The sequence below is a fragment of the Xenopus laevis genome, chromosome 9_10S (genome assembly GCF_017654675.1).
Source record: "Xenopus laevis strain J_2021 chromosome 9_10S, Xenopus_laevis_v10.1, whole genome shotgun sequence".
Lineage (NCBI taxonomy): Eukaryota > Metazoa > Chordata > Amphibia > Anura > Pipidae > Xenopus > Xenopus laevis.
This window is the reverse complement of record NC_054388.1, coordinates 12,626,484-12,646,606: the sequence shown is the minus strand read 5'-3', so window position 1 is coordinate 12,646,606 and position 20,123 is coordinate 12,626,484. Positions and strand designations below refer to the sequence as shown.

The following is a 20,123-nucleotide window of genomic DNA, read 5'->3' as shown; positions in this document are numbered from 1 at the left end:
ATCCACTTGTTTGGCACTTAATTTTGCCATCCACATGCTGGGCCATTGGGGGACCTCCAAAAAGATACAGACATAGTCTGGACATAAATCTAAAGCAGTGATCCCCAACCAGTGGCTCATGAGAAACATGTTGTTCTCCAACCCCTTGGAAGTTGCTCCCAGTGGCCTCAAAGCAGGACCTTATTTTTGAATTCCAGGCTTGGAGGCAAGTTTTGGTTGTATAAAAACCAGGCGTACTGCCAAACAGAGTCTTCTATAGACTACTAGTCCACATAGGGGGTTACCAAACAGCCAATCACAGCCTTTATTTGACATTCACATGGACTTTCTCATGTTTGTGTTGGTCTCCAACTCTTTTTACATTTAAATGTGGCTCACGAGTAAAAAAGGTTGGGGACTCCTGGTCTAAAGGACCGATATCGGCAGCTTTATCTGCCCGTGAAACAGAGGAGGGGAGGGCGAGAGGTAAAATCCATTCATATTGTGCCAATTCTCTGCTCTGTGTCACCGAGTTTCCTGCCAATACAAACAAACAACATTTGGCAGCAGTGAGATCGGCTCTTCTCTGACTCTATATTTGGTGATACAAATGGCACCGAAGGAAAAACCAAAAACCCCTCTGTGCTCATTCTGCTCTCTGAATGGCCATTCTTTAGGGACTGGCCACACTGGCAGATTCGGGGAGATTAGTCGCCGGGCGACAAATCTCTTCTTCTCGGCAACTAATCTCCCCCACGATCTGCCTTCCTCAGGCTAAAATGTAAATCAGGCACACGGAACACTTCGTTTTCCGGAGTCGCCCGAAGTTTCCTCGTGAAGCAATTACGGGCGACTTCGGAAAAAGAAAGATTTACATTTTAGCCGGCGGAAGGCATATCGGGGAGATTACCCACCGCGAAGAAGAGGAGATTTGTCACCTGGCGACTAATCTCACCGAATCTGCCAGACCCTTACTGGTAAAGGGAACAGCTACTACTAAGAGAATAATGTAGCCGAGAAACAGATTTGATTTGTATCTCGAAAAGATAAAAAACAAACAAAAACAAAATAGCTTGAAACATAGATTTTACAGGGCAAGTTACCCCCCCCCCCAAAAGACTGTAGCAATCACTCAATTTATACTACTGGTTCCGACTCCTGAAAAAATGAAGCAGGAGCAGAAGAGAACTGGCCTCCTGTTTTAGGAGTCAGAACCCGAGTACAGAAAGGGATACAAGAACAGTACCTCGTGAGTGGATTAAAGGGGAGCTTGGTCTATTCTTAATTATATATTAAAAGATGAAATTTAAAACGTAATAAAGAACCTGGGTATAGTTTTCGTGATATGTATATATACTGTATGAGCGAGAGCAAGTTAATGATGCTTTGAAGAGTATAACATCAGTAGCCTAGTGGAACAGTGCCCTCTGGTGGCTCAATCATGAAACTGTAGGAATGTTATGTAGCTTTTCGAACATTTAGGGCAGAGACAGACCAGAAGATACGGGGAGACAAATCGCCTCTTCTTCGGGCGACTAATCTCCCCGAACTGCCTCTGCGCCAGCTAGAATCTAAATTGGCAGCAGGATGGAACTCTGAGCGCTTAGTTTTCCGAAGTCGCCCAAACTTCGGAAAACAAAGCGCTCCGAGTTCCATCCTGCTGGCAATTTGATTCTAGCCGTCTGGAGGCAGTTTGGGGAGATAAGTCGCGATAAAACGAATCTTCTCGTCTGTCTCTGCCCTTTTATTTTTGAATACAGGTATGAGATACATTATCTGGCAACCCATTATCCAGAAAACTCTTAATTAAGGTAAGGCCATATCCCATAGACTCCATTTTAATCAAATTATTCCGTTTTTTAAAAAAGTATTTCCTTTTCCCCTCCCTGTTATAATAAATCTGCAGCTTCATCTGGATTCCAACTAAGATATAATGAATAGCGATGGGCACATTTTTTTGCCAGCCATGGATTCATGGTGAAATTCCGCATTTCGCCATCTGCAGTTTCTCAAAACTGCTGCAAAAATGATCTGCAGAATAAAAGGCCCTTTGACTTTCACATTTGGACAAAAAAAAAAGTCACCTTAGGAAAATTTAATGCATTTGGAGTGAAAAAATGTAAATCGCTGACTGGATGGCACTCGGAGTGCTTCATTTTCCGAAGTCGCCCGAAGTTTCCTCGTGAGTGCCATCCCGCTGACGATTTACATTCTAGCCGGCAGGAGGCAGTTTGGGGAGATTAGTCGCCACGAAGAAGAGGAGATTTGGCGCCGGGCGACTCATCTTCCCGAATCTGCCTGTGTCTCTGCCCTTAATTGTGTGTCCCTTGCCAGAGATATCTCTGGATATGGGAAGCAAAGAAACCGTTTTAAACAAATTAAAGGAGTGGTTCACCTTCAAGTTAACTCTCAGTATGTTATAGAATGGCCATTCATTATTTATTTTGTATAGTTTTTTTCTCATTATTTCTTCGGACTCTTCCTAGCTTTCAAATGGGGGTCGCTGACCCCATCTAAAAACAAATGCTCTGTAAGGCTTCAAATTGATTAATATTGCTAATTATTACTTATCTTTTTATTCAGGCCTCTCCTATTCATATTCTAGTCTCTTATTCAAATCAATGCATGGTTGCTAGGGAAATTTGGACCCTATCAACCAGATTGCTAAAATTGCTGCTGATTAAAAAGCTAAATAACTCAAAAACCACAAGTAATAAAAAATGAAAACCAAATACAAATTGTTTCAGAATATCCCTCTCTACATCATACTAAAAGTTAACTCAAAAGTGACCATCCCCTTTAACTCATTGCTTAGGACTCTTCTAGGTAGGGATGCACCGAATCCAGGATTCGGTTTGGGATTCAGCCTTTTTCAGCAGGACTCGGCTGAAACCGAATTTGCATATGCAAATTAGGAACGGGGAGGGAAATCAAACAAGGAAGTAAAAAAATGGTTTCCCCTTGCCACCGCTAATTTGCATATGCAAATTAGGATTCTGATTCCGTATTCGACCAAATCTTTCGCGAAGGATTCGGCCGGATCCAAAATGGTAGATTCGGTGCATCGCCTACTTCTAGGCAACAGCATCTCTTTCATGTTATACCAGAGGTAATGTTAAAATCCAAAGGTTTCATAAAAAGAACTTTATTGAAATATAAAACAAAACCCAACCAGACATTGGAAAGTTACCTTATGCCCATTTATGGTTTAAGGCAAGTTTATCAGCATGCTGCTCCCATACACTCACCACAGATACATATAATCCAGAAATAAGACAATATTAGGGTCTCTGGCGACATCAATTGATGCAGGGTAAGCTGTACGGAAACTTTATTTGTTCTGTACACGCTTTCAACGAAAAAAAAACTGGAGACTCTACGCCGAGCCATAGGAACTGACAGCAGGAGGACGTGGTCTGTGCGAGGGACAACATCAATGCCAGTTGTAAGCGCTGCAGTAAGGAAAATCCCATCTCCTATACTTTCCCCACGGCGGAGGCTGCTCATCTGTAACAAGCAAAACGATTGGTTTACAAAGAGGATTAAAATAACAAATAAAAAAACTAGGGATGCACTGAATCCAGTATTCGGTTTGGGATTCGGCCTTTTTCAGCAGGATTCGGATTCGGCCGAATACTTCTGCCTGGCCGAACTGAATCCTAATTTGCATATGCAAATTAGGGGTGGGGAGGGAAATTGCGTGACAGTTTGTCACAAAACAAGGAAGTAAAAAATGTTTTCCCCTTCCCACCCCTAATTTACATATGCAAATTAGGGTTCGGATTCGGTTCGGTATTCGGCCGAATCTTTTGTGAAGGATTCGGGGGTTCGGCCGAATCCAAAATAGTGGATTCGGTGCATCCCTAAAAAAACCAAACAAATACGGTGGCCAACAATAAAAATACATTGCAAGCTTTCCAAGCACCAAGGCCCCTTCGCCAGGCAAAATGCAAACGAAAGTTAGAAAGGAACAGCATATATACTGTTAGGGTCAGGTCACACAGGCAGATTCGGGAGATTAGTCGCGGGCAACAAATCTCCTCTCCTTTGGGGCGACTAATCTCCCCTCACTGCCTTCCCACCGGCTAAAATGTAAATCGCCGGCGTGATGGAACTCGGGAGCGCTTAATTTTTTTGCCTCACGAGGAAACTTCGGAAAACGAATCGCCCCGAGTGCCATCCCGCCAGCGGGAAGGCAGTTAGGGGAGATTAGTCGTCCCGAAGAAGAGATTTGTCGCTGGGCGACTAATCTCCCCGAATCTGCCTGTGTGCCCTGACCCTAACAGGAAGAAGTGTGGAAGCAAAAGACAGAACTTTCTCCGTTAATTGACTCATGTGACCTAACATGTATGGTTTGTTTGTGTCCACCGTGAATTCTAGGATCCTAGGCGACGGCCCTTATTTCTTAAAACTATGGATGCACCGAATCCAGGATTTGGTTCGGGATTCAGCCTTTTCAGCAGGATTCGGATTTGGCCGAATCCTTCTGCCCAGCCAAACCGAATCCGAATTTGCATATGCAAATTAGGGACGGGGAGGGAAATCACGTGACTTTTTGTCACAAAACAAAGAAGTAAAAAATGTTTTCCCCTTCCCACCCCTAATTTGCATATGCAAATTAGGGTTCGGAATAGTGGATTCGGTGCATCCCTACTTAAAACGGCAGTTTTCTACCCAATGGATTACCCAATGGCACATACTATTAAAAAAGCTAATTATTATGAAAATGGTTTATTGACATGGAACAGGATTTTACATATACAATATATTTTTAGAGAGACCTTTAATTAATATACAGAAATGTAAAGGTTAATTGATGATGGTGAAATCCTATTCAATGCATTTGTGGATTGAGGAGAGGTCATACATTAATTATTATTATTATCCTGTCAATAGCCCTGCCTGTTTTTGCGGGGAGTGTTCGGAGATGACTGTTGGCACCATTTAGTCTAGTGGGTGAAAAGAATTTTGCCTCAGTAAAGAGATATTAAAGGACAGACAGCTCCACTAATACACATGGCAGATTTCATAAAACTTATTTCATGCAAAAGCCTACTTTATTTATAGGATACAGCCAGGAATTAAAGAGTTATAGTTTAAGGCCAGTCTCCTGTTGGGAGGTGCATTAATCCCATGGGCCTTGTGTCCCCCCAAATGCCAGACACACTATACTTACTATTTCTTGTTCCTTGGTTTTAATTCTTCAGCTGCATTACGCAAGAAGATATAGTTCTTCTTCTGTGGATTGTAGAATTCATGTCCCTGTATAGAGAGAGAGAGTAATTCACTTTCCTCTACCCTATTTACACACTAAGGGGCCTATTCCGTGTAAAACAGTGGAGAGAAACATCACCGGCGATGTAACCAGCAGCAACCAATCAGATATTTGCTTGTTTTCGAACTGCTGAAATCTAATTGCTGATTGGTGGCTATAGGCAACTTCGTCGGTGATGTTTCTCTCTTAACTATTTTACACAGCATGATAAATAGGCCCCAACATTAAGTTTCAGAACATAAGGAAATGTGTCCTTTGGTGCTTTACTGAAAATCTACACATACAGATTTTAGGTGTAATGGAAAGTTTATAAAGTCTCTTTAAAGGAGAAGGAAAGCTACTAAAGCAGTTTATTGCCAATAGATTAGCCACAATAGTGCAAGCTATAACACTATATTTGTTCTGTAGAATGCTTTACCATACCTAAGTAAACAGCTCTAGAAGCTCTCTCTTTTTGTTTAGAATAGCAGCTGCCATATTAGCTTGGAGTGACATCACTTCCTGCCCGAGTCTGTCCCTGCTCATAGTCTCTCCTCCTCATAGCTCTGGGCTTCAATTACAGCAGGGAGGGGAGGAGGGAAAAGGGAGCAAACTGAGCATGCTCAAGCCCAAGCCCTGGAGGTTTAAGCTGAAAACAGGAAGTCTGATACAGAAGCCCATGATTACACAATAGAAGGAAAGAAATGCTGTGATTCTTTAGACAGAGGACTCAAAGCAGCATTACTTTGAGGGTTTACTGGTGTATTTATTTAGACCTTTCTGATAAAGCTTAATTAATTTTAGCCTTTCCTTCTCCTTTAATAAGCCTAATGCTCATGCAACTGTAAGGAACGAACATGACCCACCTTGGACCAGTCATAGCTAGACGAATAGGCAAAAATATTTCCATTGTGGTTGAAGCAACAAGCAGTGATTGGCTGGTCCAGCTGCTCCGAAGTCTTCAGTTTGGTCCGTGCATCTTTGTCCCAGAAACTGAATCGCCCATCTGATCCAACTGTAGCCAAAGTGCCGTGTACAGGATGAAAAGCGATGTCATTTACCTGCGTTGGAAGAGAAAAGAGACAAACTTAAAGGGGTTGTTCACCTTCAAATTCACCCCTTTAAATCTAAGATGTCCTTTGTGGCTTCATTTTGTTCACCTGCTGGTTCCATCACTAAGCACGGAGTGCCATTAAGCATTTTGCCTACCTGGGAGAATATATATATATAAGTTATGCAGCAAAAGATAATGTGTGCACTGCCCAAGGGCTGTAGGCATAGTAAACACACACAGATATATTATGCATTGTTTCTAGACTAAGTCATACTTCCCATTACAATCCTTGCTACTTTCTTTGCAACAAAAATGCCTATATTCTTGTTAGGGATGCACCGAATCCAGGATTCGATTCGAGATTGGGCCGAATTCTTGCGACTGGCCAAACCGAATCCGAATTTGCATATGTAAATTAGGGGCGGGAAATTACATGACTTCTTTTCATCAGAAAAAAAGAATTTTTCCCACGTGTATGCCTTTAATTTGCATATGCAAATTAGGATTCAGATTCAGTTCGGTATTCAGCCAAATCTTTCACCAAGGATTCGGTCGAATCCTAATAATTCTTGTGCATGAATGAGGCGGATGTGCTAAAAAATAGGGATGCAACAAATCCAAGATTCGGTTCGGGATTTGGCCTTTTTCAGCAGGATTCGGCCGAATCCTTCTGCCCAGCCGAACCAAATCCGAATTTGCATATGCAAATTAGGGGCAGGGAGGGAAATCGCATGACTTTTTGTCACAAAACAAGGAAGTAAAAATGTTTTCCCATTAGCATATGCAAATTAGGGGTTGGATTCGGTTCGGTATTCTGTAGAATCTTCCGCAAAGGATTCGGGAGTTCGGCCGAATCAAAAATAGTGGATTCGGTGCATCCCTACTAAAAACAATATACTTACAGCGTAGATATCTTGAGGGGCTGCTGTGTTCGTACCATTGGAGCGGTGGCATTTAAATGTGAAGTTGTCTTTGGCTCTATTGGAAAAGAACGGATTCATCAGAAACTCTCCCAAATTTAGTATTGTCAGTGTGCACAGACAATAGGGAGCTGTTGCACCACAACACCCAGCATTCAACGGAGTACTGGGAGTTGTAGGCAGTTAGTTGCTGGTTTAGAAGATACTTACGGATTGGGAGGGTTGATGTAATGAATCGCGACTCTTCCTTCGATACTTCCAAGTGCGAAGCCAGTGGGCTTGTTTTGCTTGTCTTTAAAAATGCCGACACATCGGTGCTGTGGGAAGGAAACAAAATACAGTCAACCCCTAGGAAAATCCTGTAGCAACAGCCTGGTATAAACCTTTAACGCTATCATTTTCTTCTATAATCCTCACAGACTCTTTGCTTCCCATCCTTCCTAATGTGTATACCTACAATTACCTCTACCACTCATTCCCCTCATCTGTTTATTCCTACTATTAACATCTCACTCCCCTTTCTATGTTTAACTCTCCCACAAGGCCTCGCCCGCCTCATCATATGGTTAATCCGTGGCACATCTACCTTCCTCTTTTTGTTAATACTTGCCTGTTAGTGATGTGCGGGCTGACCCGATACCCGTGGGTCGGGCAAATTCGAGTCGACCTCGCACTACTCCTCGCGGGTGCGGGTTGAGCTCTTCTCCTGCTTCTGCCACCTTCAAATGCCGGCATCCGACTTCCGGTTTTACAGTCTCGCGTCTGCTCGCCCCACCCCTTTTGTGAAGTCATTGTGACGTCATCGGGAGGGCGGGTCTATAAAAGGACCCCGGAAGTGCGGGTGCGGGCGGCAGCAGGATGGGTTAGGGTCGGGTGCAGGTCATGAAAACCCTGACCCGCACATCACTAGTGCCTGTTCTATTGGGGATAACCCCAATGTGTCCAGTCACCATTCCTACCAAAGTTTGCCGAAAAAGAATCAATCTCTGTTATGCCATTGCTGTACCCTAGAATCCTCTGCAACCATTACCTGATGTTTAAGGGGAGAGTCTATTCTTCTGAATTCGGAGGGCTGGTTCTCAAGCTGATACACTATTAACCCTCTCTCTGCAGTTGCCACAACAGCCATAGGGTACACCTAAAGAAAAGAAATAAAGAGTGGATAAAGAGGAATCACTGCCACCCACTGCCTCATTTAACCTGTATTCACTGTTTATACACTAAACATAGATTTCATGTGCAGCAGGAATGAGTCTGAAGGTTCCTTCTGATTAACATGGCAGTGCAGCATCTAAGAAGAACATACAGTGGGTTAGTGCTACAAGGTTAGTGGCTTGCTTAAATTGGGGTGGCCCACATTTTGGTACCATTGCCAAGTTTTAAAGCTGTAGGTCTCCTTTAAAGGAGAACTAAACCCTAAAAATGAATAGGGCTAAAAATGCCATATTTTATATAGTGAACTTATCGCACCAGCCTTAAGTTTCAGCTTGTCAATAGCAGCAATGATCCAGGACTTCAGACTTGTCACAGGGGGTCACCATCTTGGAATGTGTCTGCTCAGTGGGCTCTGAGCAGCTGTTGGGAAGCTAAGCTTAGGGCTCGTCACTAATTATCCAGCAGAAAATGAGCTTCCCCTGTAATATAAGCTAATTCTACAGGTTTGCTGATTATTAAATTCTGATGCTAATTGCACTGGTTTCTGTGCTGTCATGTCGTAATTATCTGTATTAATTACTAATCAGCCTTATATTGTGACATTTCTATTCTATGTGTACTGTATATTGTGAGTGGGTCCCTAAGCTCAGTAAGTGACAGCAGCACAGAGCATGTGCAGTGAATCAGCAGAAAAGAAGATGGGGAGCTACTGGGGCATCTTTGGAGACACAGATCTTTACTGCTAAAGGGCTGTGGTTGCCTTGGGCTGGTACAGAAGCACAAAAACATAATGTACAACATTTCTAGCTATGTCTTTAGTTTGACTTTCCTTGTCCTTTAACTCCTTCGACGTGAGTTAATCATGCAAAGTTCATATATGCGTTTATAAAAAGTCACTATCAATAGTTTACATGATTAAATACATCTAATGTTGTAGTTTAACTATTATGCACAGTGCATCTGTGAGTGTTAAGTATACAACTGAAGTCACAACTGACTAGCATGGCAATTTGCTTATACACGGCCTACGTAGCCTGAAGAGGTGCCAGTGGGTGGTGGGAACTTTCTCAGAGCATAGGTGCCATACAATTAAAAGCACTGCAACGACAGTTCGAACTATTGCACTTCCAGGAGCAAAAGATGCATACTGATAAAATCCCTAAGCATTTTCACCAGAGTTTTAGTTTGTTGTAAACTTACCACATCTGCGCAGTAACCTCGTTCTGGGAGTTGTATGCTCAACAATGGGTTTGGTGATCGTGTGTCCCAGAACTAGAAAGGAAACACATACAATATAAAATCTTTAATGCTAGGGATTATTCTGCTCCACAAAAATGCACCAGTCTGGGTCAACTTAAGTGGATTGCGTGAGCCCACCAATATTAGGTTTGGCAGACTGGAAGCGATTAAAGGAGAAGCAACCCTTACGTTAAAAAAACCCTACCCACCTACCCAACATAAACCCCCTCCCTCCTCCCCTACAGCCTAGCTGCTACACCGGGTAAATGCCCCTAAGTCTTTACTTACCCCTCAGTGCAGACTCTGTCCAGTGGAGTTCACGGGCGCCATCTTCAGCCGCTTCGGTAATCATCAGCCATATCGGCTCATGCGCAGTTGGAGCAGCTTCCTGTTTTTGGACAACTGCGCATGCGCCGAAACTCGCGGAAATTGCCAAAGTGCCGGGAGAAGACCCAAAGATTACTGAAGCAGCTGAAGATGACGCCCGTGAACTCCGCTGGACAGTCTCTGCACTGAGGGGTAAGTAAAGATTTAGGAGCATTTACCCGGTGTAGCAGCTAGGCTGTAGGGGAGGAGGTTTATGTAGGGTAGGGTTTTTTAACTTTAGGGTTTGCTTCTCCTTTAATCACTTCCAGTCCGTTGATATACGTATATGGGAAGATTTGTCACCGGCGTATTAAAAAAGAGAGTCTCGGTGACAAGTCGTTCGTTTTGTCGTAACATAGAAAATCCAGGAAATCGCCAGGTACCATGCACACAATGCTATATGAAAGCGCCAGTAGCCTGAAAATGCACAGAAACCCTTTTCGGAGCGATAGATCAGAAATAGCATAGTCATAGAGATAGACGAGGAGACAAGTAGCCAAGATAATATGCAAAACGCAGTACACACGGCATTACGTGACCGGAAATGCATACAGAAGAACGCAAAACGTAGATTCTACTGCGTCAAGTTGTGAGCCTGCTATCCCATGATGCAGTGCGGTACACCCTATGGGCGGAGGTAGTCTTGCAATGCACAGTGGGATAGAAATTGCTCAGGAGCTGAAATCGCTAGGATTATTCGCCTGTAAATTAAGCGAGCGATTTGTCGCCGAGACTCGTTTTAAAAAACGCAAGCCACAAATCTTCCCCAACCCTTAGGGGCATTCGCCTGGGGTAGCAGCTAGGATGGGGGGGGGGGGAGGTAGAGGGTCTATGTAGGGTAGGGGTTGTTTAACTTTAGAGTTTGCTTCTCCTTTAAGTAAAGCTATGTGTAAACCATGAAAGACAAAGAAGGGGGACTCAGTGGCACAAAACGGGACTACTAACAGCAGGTCTATACTGTGCTAGTATATAAGTACATTTCATTTGGAGAACCCAGGAAGCAGAATAAAACATATTATATGAGTTGCATCCATATTAAATCAAATAACCAAATAAGACAAAGACAGATTTACCTTTAAAGTTTTATCCCAGCTACCAGTCATGATGCAACTGTAGTTCGGGGCCTTTACCCAATGCACAGTCTTTATAGGGGCATCATGCTGACAAAACATTAAAGCAAGATTAGAAGGTTAAAAAAAAAAAAAGTCACATATTCTGAGAACAAATAGACCTTGGGAGACCTACTGTCATGGGAAAAAATATTTTTTTCAAAACACATCAGTTAATAGTGCTGCTCCAGCAGAATTCTGCACTGAAATCTATTTTTCAAAATTTTTTTATATTCAATTTTAAAATCTGACATGGGGCTAGACATTTTGTCAATTTCCCAGCTGCCCCCAGTCATGTGACTTGTGCCTGCACTTTAGGAGAGAAATGCTTTCTGGCAGGCTGCAGATTATTTTATATGTAATGGGGCTAGACATATTGTCAGTTTCCCAGCTGCCCCAATCATGTGACTTGTGCTCTGATAAACTTCAGTCGCTCTTTACTGCTGTACTGCAAGTTGGCGTGATATCGCTCCTCCATCCCCCCCAGCAGCCTAACAACAGAACAATGGGAATGTAACAAGATAGCAGCTCCCTAACACAAGATAACAGCTGCCTGGTAGATCTAAGAACAGCACTCAATAGTAAAATCAAGGTCCCACTGAGACACATTCAGTTACATTGAGTAGGAGAAACAACAGCCTGCCAGAAAGCAGTTCCATCCTAAAGTGCTGGCTCTTTCTGAAAGCACATGACCAGGCAAAATGACCTGAGATGCACCTACACACCAATATTACAAATTAAGAAAATACAATTGCTGGTTCAGGAATGACATTTTATATGGTAGAGTGAATTATTTGCAGTGTAAACATTGTCATTTAGAAATAAAAACTACATTATAAAATTCAAGACATAATCCCTTTAAGGGAATACAGTGATTAGGACAACAAATGTTCACTTATACTGAAAACTCTAATAACAGGCAACGATCTTCAGCTGTAGGATCTTCATCCCCACGTTGCCTGTGTCCCCCAGTTAGGCAAGAGAAATAGGAACACAGGTCTCATAAGATGATAGATCGGGTTTAATTACATTGCAAATCAGGAGAGTCTGTGTCTGATTAAGGGTAAGGCCACACTGGGCATTTTGGGGAGATTTGGTTGCCTGGCAACTAATCGCCTCGTCTTTGCGGCGGCCAATCTCCCCAAACGCCTTCCCTGACTCTGCGCCGGCTAAAATGAAAAAACGCCGGTGCGAATCACAAGCGGCGATTTGTTTTCCTAAGTCGCCCGAAATTTCCTCGTGAGGCAACTTTGGAAAACGAAATGCCACATGTGATTAGCCCCGGCGGTTTTTCATTTTAGCCGGCGCAGAGTCAGGGAAGGCGTTTGGGCACACCTGCCGATTTGGGGAGATTTAGTCGCTTGGCGACTAATCGCCTCTTCTTTGGGACGACTAATCTCCCCGAACGGCTTCCGCCAGCTATAATGCGGCATGGCACATGCGGCGATTCGTATTCCGAAGCTGTCCGAAGTTTCCTCGTGAGGCAACTTCAGGTGACTTCGGAAAACGAAGCGCCGCGTGTGCTATGCCGCAGGGAATTTTGTCATTATAGCCGGCGGAAGACGGGGAAGCCGTTCAGGGGGATTAGTCGCCCCAAAGAAGGGGAGATTAGTGGCCCCAAAACGCCCAGTGTGGCCTACCCCCTAAGCTAGGAATGTGGGTGAGATAAGAGAGGTCAGCTGTAGCTGAGCAAACATCAGTGTACATTACAAAAATAAAAAATATGTTAAATCTTAATCTCTAATGATCTTCCAATTCTATTCAGAAGGAGTACTGGTATGCAGGGAGATTTGTCACCCATTGTAGAGAAAACTTAAATTCGGACGACAAATCCCCTGTGTGCCATTAACTTAAGGGGAAAAAACATGCTACAGTCTTTACTTCCGACCATAATCACCCTACCTGTGCTATTTGTATTGACTGGTTGCTGTTTAGATCCCACATTTTGGCAGTCTTATCACACGAGGCTGTGAACACTTTGGTCCCGTCCTGTAAATACAAAGTCAAGATTAAAAACAGAAGGTAGTAGAGGTATTATGCAAAATCTAAAGGGCAAGCAATACAAATTCAGAAGGTAAATAATGCCCAATTATTTTTTCAAAAAAGGTAAAAGCAGCTAAGAGATACTGTGCTGGAAAAACATTTGCATCATTTAATAGTGCTGCTCCAGCAGACTTCTGCACTGAAATCTGTGTTTATCAAAAAAGCAAACTGATTTTGAAATCTAACATGGGGCTAGATATATTGTAAGTGTCCCAGGTGCCCCCGGTCATGTGACTGAAACTTCAGTCACTCTTTAGGCTATGGGCACCAGTGGCGTAACTACTCACCGACGGGCCCTGGTAAATAATGGGCACCCGGGAACCCCTGTCGGGCCCTCCCCCCTATGAATTGCACGATGGACTGCAGATGGCGTGCATGGTCTAAAATTTCCCCCTGCCCAGCCACCAGCAATATTCATTTTCTAGGCTCCAGCAGGCCCCACGGGGGTGCAGGCCCTGGTGCGATCACACCCCCTGCACCCCTGGTAGTTACGCCACTGATGGGCACACCGACACTGCTACGTTTTCGATGCGGTTTTTAAATAACCCGACCTCTGAGTATTGGTTTCAAGTTAAGGCTATGGCACTTACGCAGCGGTGAGCTTTTTCAAAAAATCATGTAAACATTAAATAAACTCAATAGGCTGATTTTGCTTCCAATAAGGATTAATTATATCTTAGTTCGGATCAAGTACAAGCTACTGTTTTATTATAACAGAGAAAAGGGAGATCATTTAAAAAATTGTGGATTATTTGGATAAAATGGAGTCTATGGGAGACAGCCTTTCCATAATTTGGAGCTTTCTGGATAACGTAAAGCACTGTGTATCTTGACAGCGCTATATAAATAAATGATGATGATAACGATTTTCCAGGGAATGGATCCCATTGCTGTAGAAATCAGTGCATGGGGGTGCAGGGATCCTTTTCGAAAAACCACTGCATCCACAAATGCATGTTAAAATTTTACCATGCAAAAAAGTACCAATATATAAACATGATCCAGAAATGCCTGCTGCTGCCTTCTCTGGACCTGAGCTCATTTAAAGGAAAACTCCACACAAACGTGAACTTTTTGAAAAGTAAACATAATTTTAAGCAACTTTGCAATATACATTAATTCAAAAATATGCAGACTTTTAATGATTTTTAATTGTTTGGCACAGTTCCCTAAGCCTAGTCCCCTGCTCTCCTGCTGATCTATCCGACTACTTTGCTGAGCTGACTGACTACTGTTACTTTGTATCAACAGCCATCTGTCCTCAGCCTGCATCCTCCAAACCCCACAATTCCCTGCACACGTGATTTCAATAAGGAAAGGGACATCATAGTGCAATGCATTGTGGGCTATGTAGTTCCTGTATGCTGTCTGTAAGTGGTGGAGAAGTTGTTACAATTTGTAACATCAATGTTTACTCCCTCCTTCCCTGCCAGGATTTCAAATGATGCAGAAAGAGAAGAACTGTTATACAGCTGGATTCCAGGATAGAAAATTGCATTTATTCATACTTTTTGAAGAAACTGTGATGGGTATATTAGGGGTTTCTGCGTTATGTGGGCCTCTCTATCAAATTTTGGTTTGGAAGACGAAGTTCCCCTTTAACATGACATGACGTGTGGAATGTCAAATCAAATTTCATTTTTGGAAGTCATGAACACGGTACATTCCTTTGTCGTTTTGTGCCGAACAAGTAGAGAGAAATGAATCACCGCATCACCAAACTTCGTTAAAATCCCATATCTTTATTGTTTCTAGGGATGCACTGAATCCAAGATTCGGTTCGGGATTCGGCCTTTTTCAGCAGGATTCGGCAGAATCCTTCCGCCCAGCCGAACCGAAAATATGCAAATTAGGGGCAGGGATGGAAATTACATGACTTTTTGTCACAAAACAAGGAAGTAAAAAATGTTTTCCCCTTCCCACTCTTAATTTTCACATGGATATGCAAATTAGGATTCGGGCAAATCTTTCACGAAGGATTCAGCCGAATCCAAAATAGTGGATTTGATGCATCCCTAATTGTTTCACATTAAAAAGCACACAGCATCAATGTACCCAACACATTTTGGGCCCTTCCACCTTTAATCATAGGCATAAATGATATGATCGTGAAATTATATGCCTATGATTAAAGGCCGAAGAGCCCGAAACGCGTTCGATGTATCGATGCTGCCTGCTTTTTAATGTGAAACAATAAAGATATGGGATTTTAAAGAAGTCAGGTGCTGCGGTGATCCATTTCTCATTTCCCTCAATTAGCAATTAAAGGAGACATATAGGATAAATGAAAAAAACCTTAATTTTGTAGATAATTATACGTAATATATGGTGTTGCTTTTACATGGTGCTAAAAAGTAAAGGAATACAGATACATACATCACTCCAGCAGACGTCCTGCACAGGACCTGTGTGCATCTGTTGCGCCTTTGGAATGGTCTGGCCATTATCCTGAACCTCCCAGCACCTCACCTGTGCAAATAAAGTCAGATTCCTATTAGAAATATATGCTACCTTTACATGATCCATTCCCCTACTGCTACTAAGGACTGTCCAAGATTTGTTCAGTTGAATCTTACCCAACCTTGCCACCTTGTCTCAATTAAGGGGAACTATAGCGAAAATGAAAATTTAATATAAGCTTCATCGTACCGAAATCAGAAACTTTCTAATTACAACCAACTAAAAATTCTGTACCGTTTCTGAAATAATCAAGTTTATCTTCACTATTCCTCTTTTAGCATCTGTTTCTCTTCATTCTCTCTTCGTGCAGCAGTTGGGTGTCAGATATTCATTGACAGTTATATCCAATAGATCTTATGGGGGGGTTTCTTTACTAGCAGAAGTATTTGAGATTATTCAAATATCTGATTTAGGGATGCACCGAATCCACTATTTTGGATTCGGCCAAACCCCAGAATCCATCGAGAAAGATTCAGCCGAATACTGAACCGAATCCTAATTTGCATATGCAAATTAGTGGTGGGAAGGGGGAAACATTTTTTACTTCCTTGTTTTGTGACAAAAAGTCATGCTATTTCCCTGCCCACCCCTAATTTGCATATGTAAATAAGGATTCGGATTTGGTTTGGCCGGCAGAAGGATTCGGCCTAATCCCGAACCGAATCCTGGATTCGGTACATCCCTACTCTGATTCCAGTACAAGCAAAATCTAACAAAAGAACTGCCTTTTGCACAAATTCTGCATGTAGAGAGACTTCTGGTGATTTTGACAGAGTGAGCTCTAATACATCTTCTAGGCAAAAGGAGCCCCCCTATAAGATATATTGGATCTAACTGTCAATGAATATCTGACACCCAACTCCTGTATGTAGAGAGAATGAAGAGATGCTTAGAGAAGAATAGTGAAAATTAACTTGATTTCAGAAACGGTACAGAATTTTTAATTGATTGTATTTATTATCTGATTTCAGTATGCTGAAGCTTATATTAAATTTTCATTTTTGTGAATGAAATATGTTGTGAGATGCACCAATGTAGTACACAGCTCCTTGGTGCTAGAATGTTAATACAGCATGGCACTGGAATGCAATCTTATTAGAGCATGGAATATGGTAAATGACCAAGCTTCAGGACTAGCTCCTACCCTTTAGCCCCAGAATTCCTACATGGCATCAATTTTGGCCACAGGAAAAGAAAGGGGGAACCAGTTATATCTTACAAGCCCAAACATTCCAGACAAGACCAAATAGGAAAGGGTTTGTGGTCTACAATCCAAAAGGACGGAGTCTCCTACATACTTCATGTGATGCCCCTGGGATAAACAATGGTACAGTCCAGAGCAGCTTTATCTCTGTACTAATATATAGAGGCTGAATGCAAGATGTTCAGCACAGAGTCATGAATGGCACTCACATCATTGGCCCAGGATCCTGCGATTAGGAAATTGCCAGGCAGCGTCTGGGGACTGAAAGAGAGGCACGAGATGCTGTCATCCGGAGGTGAAGCGACTTCAATGTCCTGCACAAGAGGAAGGGGCGGAGCTTTAGCTAATAACAACAACGACGACAGCTGAAGGTTCTTCTATGGAATCCACTTACCTTCATAGGATTGTGGTTATCAGTCGCTGTGCTGCCGAACATACTGCCGCCCCCGGTTCCAAATCCCCCAGGAGTGGAAAACAAAGTCATGGCTCTTCCTTAAGCAGAAAGAATAAGTGAATTACTCCATAAGCAATGCACACTGAGCAAAAGTCTATTTTAGAATTCAGGGAGAAACACAAACAAATAAATAAAATGTAGTGTGAGGTGCCAGCTATTTTAAAGGGTTGGTTCACCTTTATGGTTTGTTATAGAATGGCTATTTTCAATTGGTCTTCATTATTTATAGTTTTATATAGTCATTTGGCTTTTTCTTCTGACTTTTTGAAGCTTTCAAATGGAGCCGCTGACCCTTTCTAAAAAGCAAATGCTCAGTAAGGCTACAAATGTGAATACCGTATATACTCGAGTATAAGCTGTCCCGAGTAAAAGCCGAGGTACCTAATTTTACCTCCAAAAACTGGGAAAGCTTATTGACTCGAGTATAAGCCGAGTACAAGCCTAGGGCGAGAAATGCAGCAGCTTCTGGTCAAAAGATTGAGGGTTTCTGCTCCCATTGGAGGTGCCGGCGTCTCGTTTTTGGACGCCGACGACCATTCTTGGATGCCGGCGACTATTCTTGGCGACTATTCTTAGACGCCGGCGACCGTTTTTGCGCTTGACCCGAGTATAAGCGAGGTAGAGTTTTTCAGCATATTTTGGGGGCTGAAAACTCGGCTTATACTGGAGTATATACGGTATCTACAATTAGGGGCAGATTTATCAAAGGTCGAAGTTAAAAAAAACTTTGAACTTCGAATTCCAAAAGACCAACCTTTAAGGTATGTTATAGAATGGCTATTTTCAATTGGTTTTCATTATTTATAGTTTTATATAGTTATTTGTCTATTTCTTCTGACTTATTGAAGCTTTCGAATGGGGCCGCTGACCCTTTCTAAAAAGCAAATGCTCAGTAAGGCTACAAATGTATTGCTACTTTTTTTTTTGGTAACTTTTTTTATTTGTTTTTACAAAAGAAAAATCACATTGAAGGATACATGTATCATATTTTAAACAATGTAAAATGTATTGCTACATTATTTACAAGACACAAATAAAAGTACATACATTTCATGCACTGTTTCCTTCTCTTATACAGTACCTACTATAGAGTATGCTCTAGATACAGATAATTAAAAGAACCCTATAGTGCATGTTTCAATTGGTACAGATTCGCTATTTATCACTAGGCACTTTCTCACTCAAAAGACTAAGGGGCAGATTTATCAAAGGTCGAAGTGAAGGTTCGAAGTTAAAAACTAAAAAGTAATTTTTGGGTAATTCGACCATCGAATAGTCCAACTTCGATTCGAAGTTGAAAAAAACGTAGAAATGTATCATGTACTGTCTCTTTAAAACTTCGACTTCGACCATTCGCCACCTAAAAGCTGCCGAAGTGCTGTTTTAGCCAATAGGGGACCTCCTAGAACCTGCATGGAGGCAATTGGGCGAGTTTGGGAGATCGAAGTTAAAAAAAAATTCGACTTTGAATCGTACGATTCGAAGTAGGCCCACTTCGACCACCAGTTGGTCTTTTGGAATTCGAAGTTTTTTATAACTTCGACCTTTGATAAATCTGCCCCTAATTGTAGATATTAAATGAAGGCACAGATATAAATGCTATAGATTTTTTTCCTTATTACTAACCCAAACAACAAGGTCAATGCTATTGCTACTTTTTATTACTCCTCTTTCTATTCAGGCCTCTCTTATTAAAATTGATGCATGGTTGCTAGGGTAATGTGCGCACCAGTTACCAGATTGCTAAAAGGGGAATTATACAGAAATAATAAACTTTCTAAATACAATCAATTAAATATTCGGCGTTGATTCGGAAATAATCAAGTTTATGTTTATTCTCCCTCTCTCAGCATCTGTTTCTCTTCGTTCTCTCTTCATGCAGCAGTTGGGGGGTCGGCGTCCAATTCTGCCGTATTAATTGTCCCCTAGGCTCGGCGGCCCAGTTCAAGACTGTCCACGGCCCGGCGTTGGGGACCCTCTGGCCTAGAAGATGGATTAAAGCTCACTCTAGTAAAATCACCAGAAATCCTGTCTCTCTACATGCAGAATTTATGCAAAAATGGTATTTTGTTAGATTTTGTTTGTGCTGGAATCAGTTATTTGAGTGAGCTCTAATACATCTGCTAGGAAAGGAACCCCCCCAATAAGATATATTGGATCATTCATCTGACACCCAACTGCTGTATGAAGACGAATGAAGAGAAACAGATGCCGAGAGAGGAATAGTGAAGATAAACTTGATTATTTCAGAAACAATGCAGAATTTTTAATTGATCGTATTTAGAAAGTTTCTTATTTCAGTATGAGGAAGCTTATATTAAGTTTTCGAGATAGTTCCCCTATCTGGAAACTGGAGAGCTGCTGAACAAAAAGCAAAATAACTCAAAAACCACAAATAATAAAAAAATGAAAACCAATTGCAAATGGTCTCAGAATCAGTATCTAGATCCTACTAAAAGTTAATTTAAAAGTGAACCGCCCCTTTAACTACAACTCCCAGCATGCACCTGGTGTATACTACTTTATCTATCAGGCTAATTAATTGCTCTCAGTCGTCGGTGTCCCCCCTGTGCCTCCTAGCTGTGTATTCTCCATGAACCAGACCCAATCTGAACTCAGTGTCTCAGCCCCTATTCGCTTCTATTCCTGATTGTGCCTCAGCCGCTCTCCAGTCCCGGTGCCTCAGCCCTTTTCCATCCCCCCGCTCTTTTCTCGAGATATTCCCGATTTTTCTAATGCGGTTCCAGATCGCTACTTACACCTCCCGCAATGCTGTTAATTCAACGCTCCTTCCCTCCTGTCTTCCAGGACACCCGTCGCCACAAATCTCATCACGCGAGACTGTAGTGTTACGTCTGCACGTAAGCGCAGTGACGGCTCACGTAG

General features: G+C 42.3%; 1 protein-coding gene across 1 annotated transcript; it reads right to left on the bottom strand.

Moving 5' to 3' along the window:
- Positions 1-3,108: 3,108 nt before the first annotated feature.
- On the bottom strand, positions 3,109-20,123 carry rae1.S (ribonucleic acid export 1 S homeolog). The gene is made up of 13 exons (NM_001090487.2): positions 19,997-20,123; positions 17,178-17,275; positions 16,993-17,097; positions 15,496-15,588; positions 12,979-13,065; positions 11,041-11,127; positions 9,563-9,634; positions 8,238-8,345; positions 7,418-7,524; positions 7,190-7,265; positions 6,100-6,294; positions 5,156-5,241; positions 3,109-3,486 (listed from the first exon to the last, which is right to left on the bottom strand). Coding segments are annotated over exons 2-13 (1,107 nt in total). The 5' UTR covers positions 17,268-17,275; positions 19,997-20,123; the 3' UTR covers positions 3,109-3,485.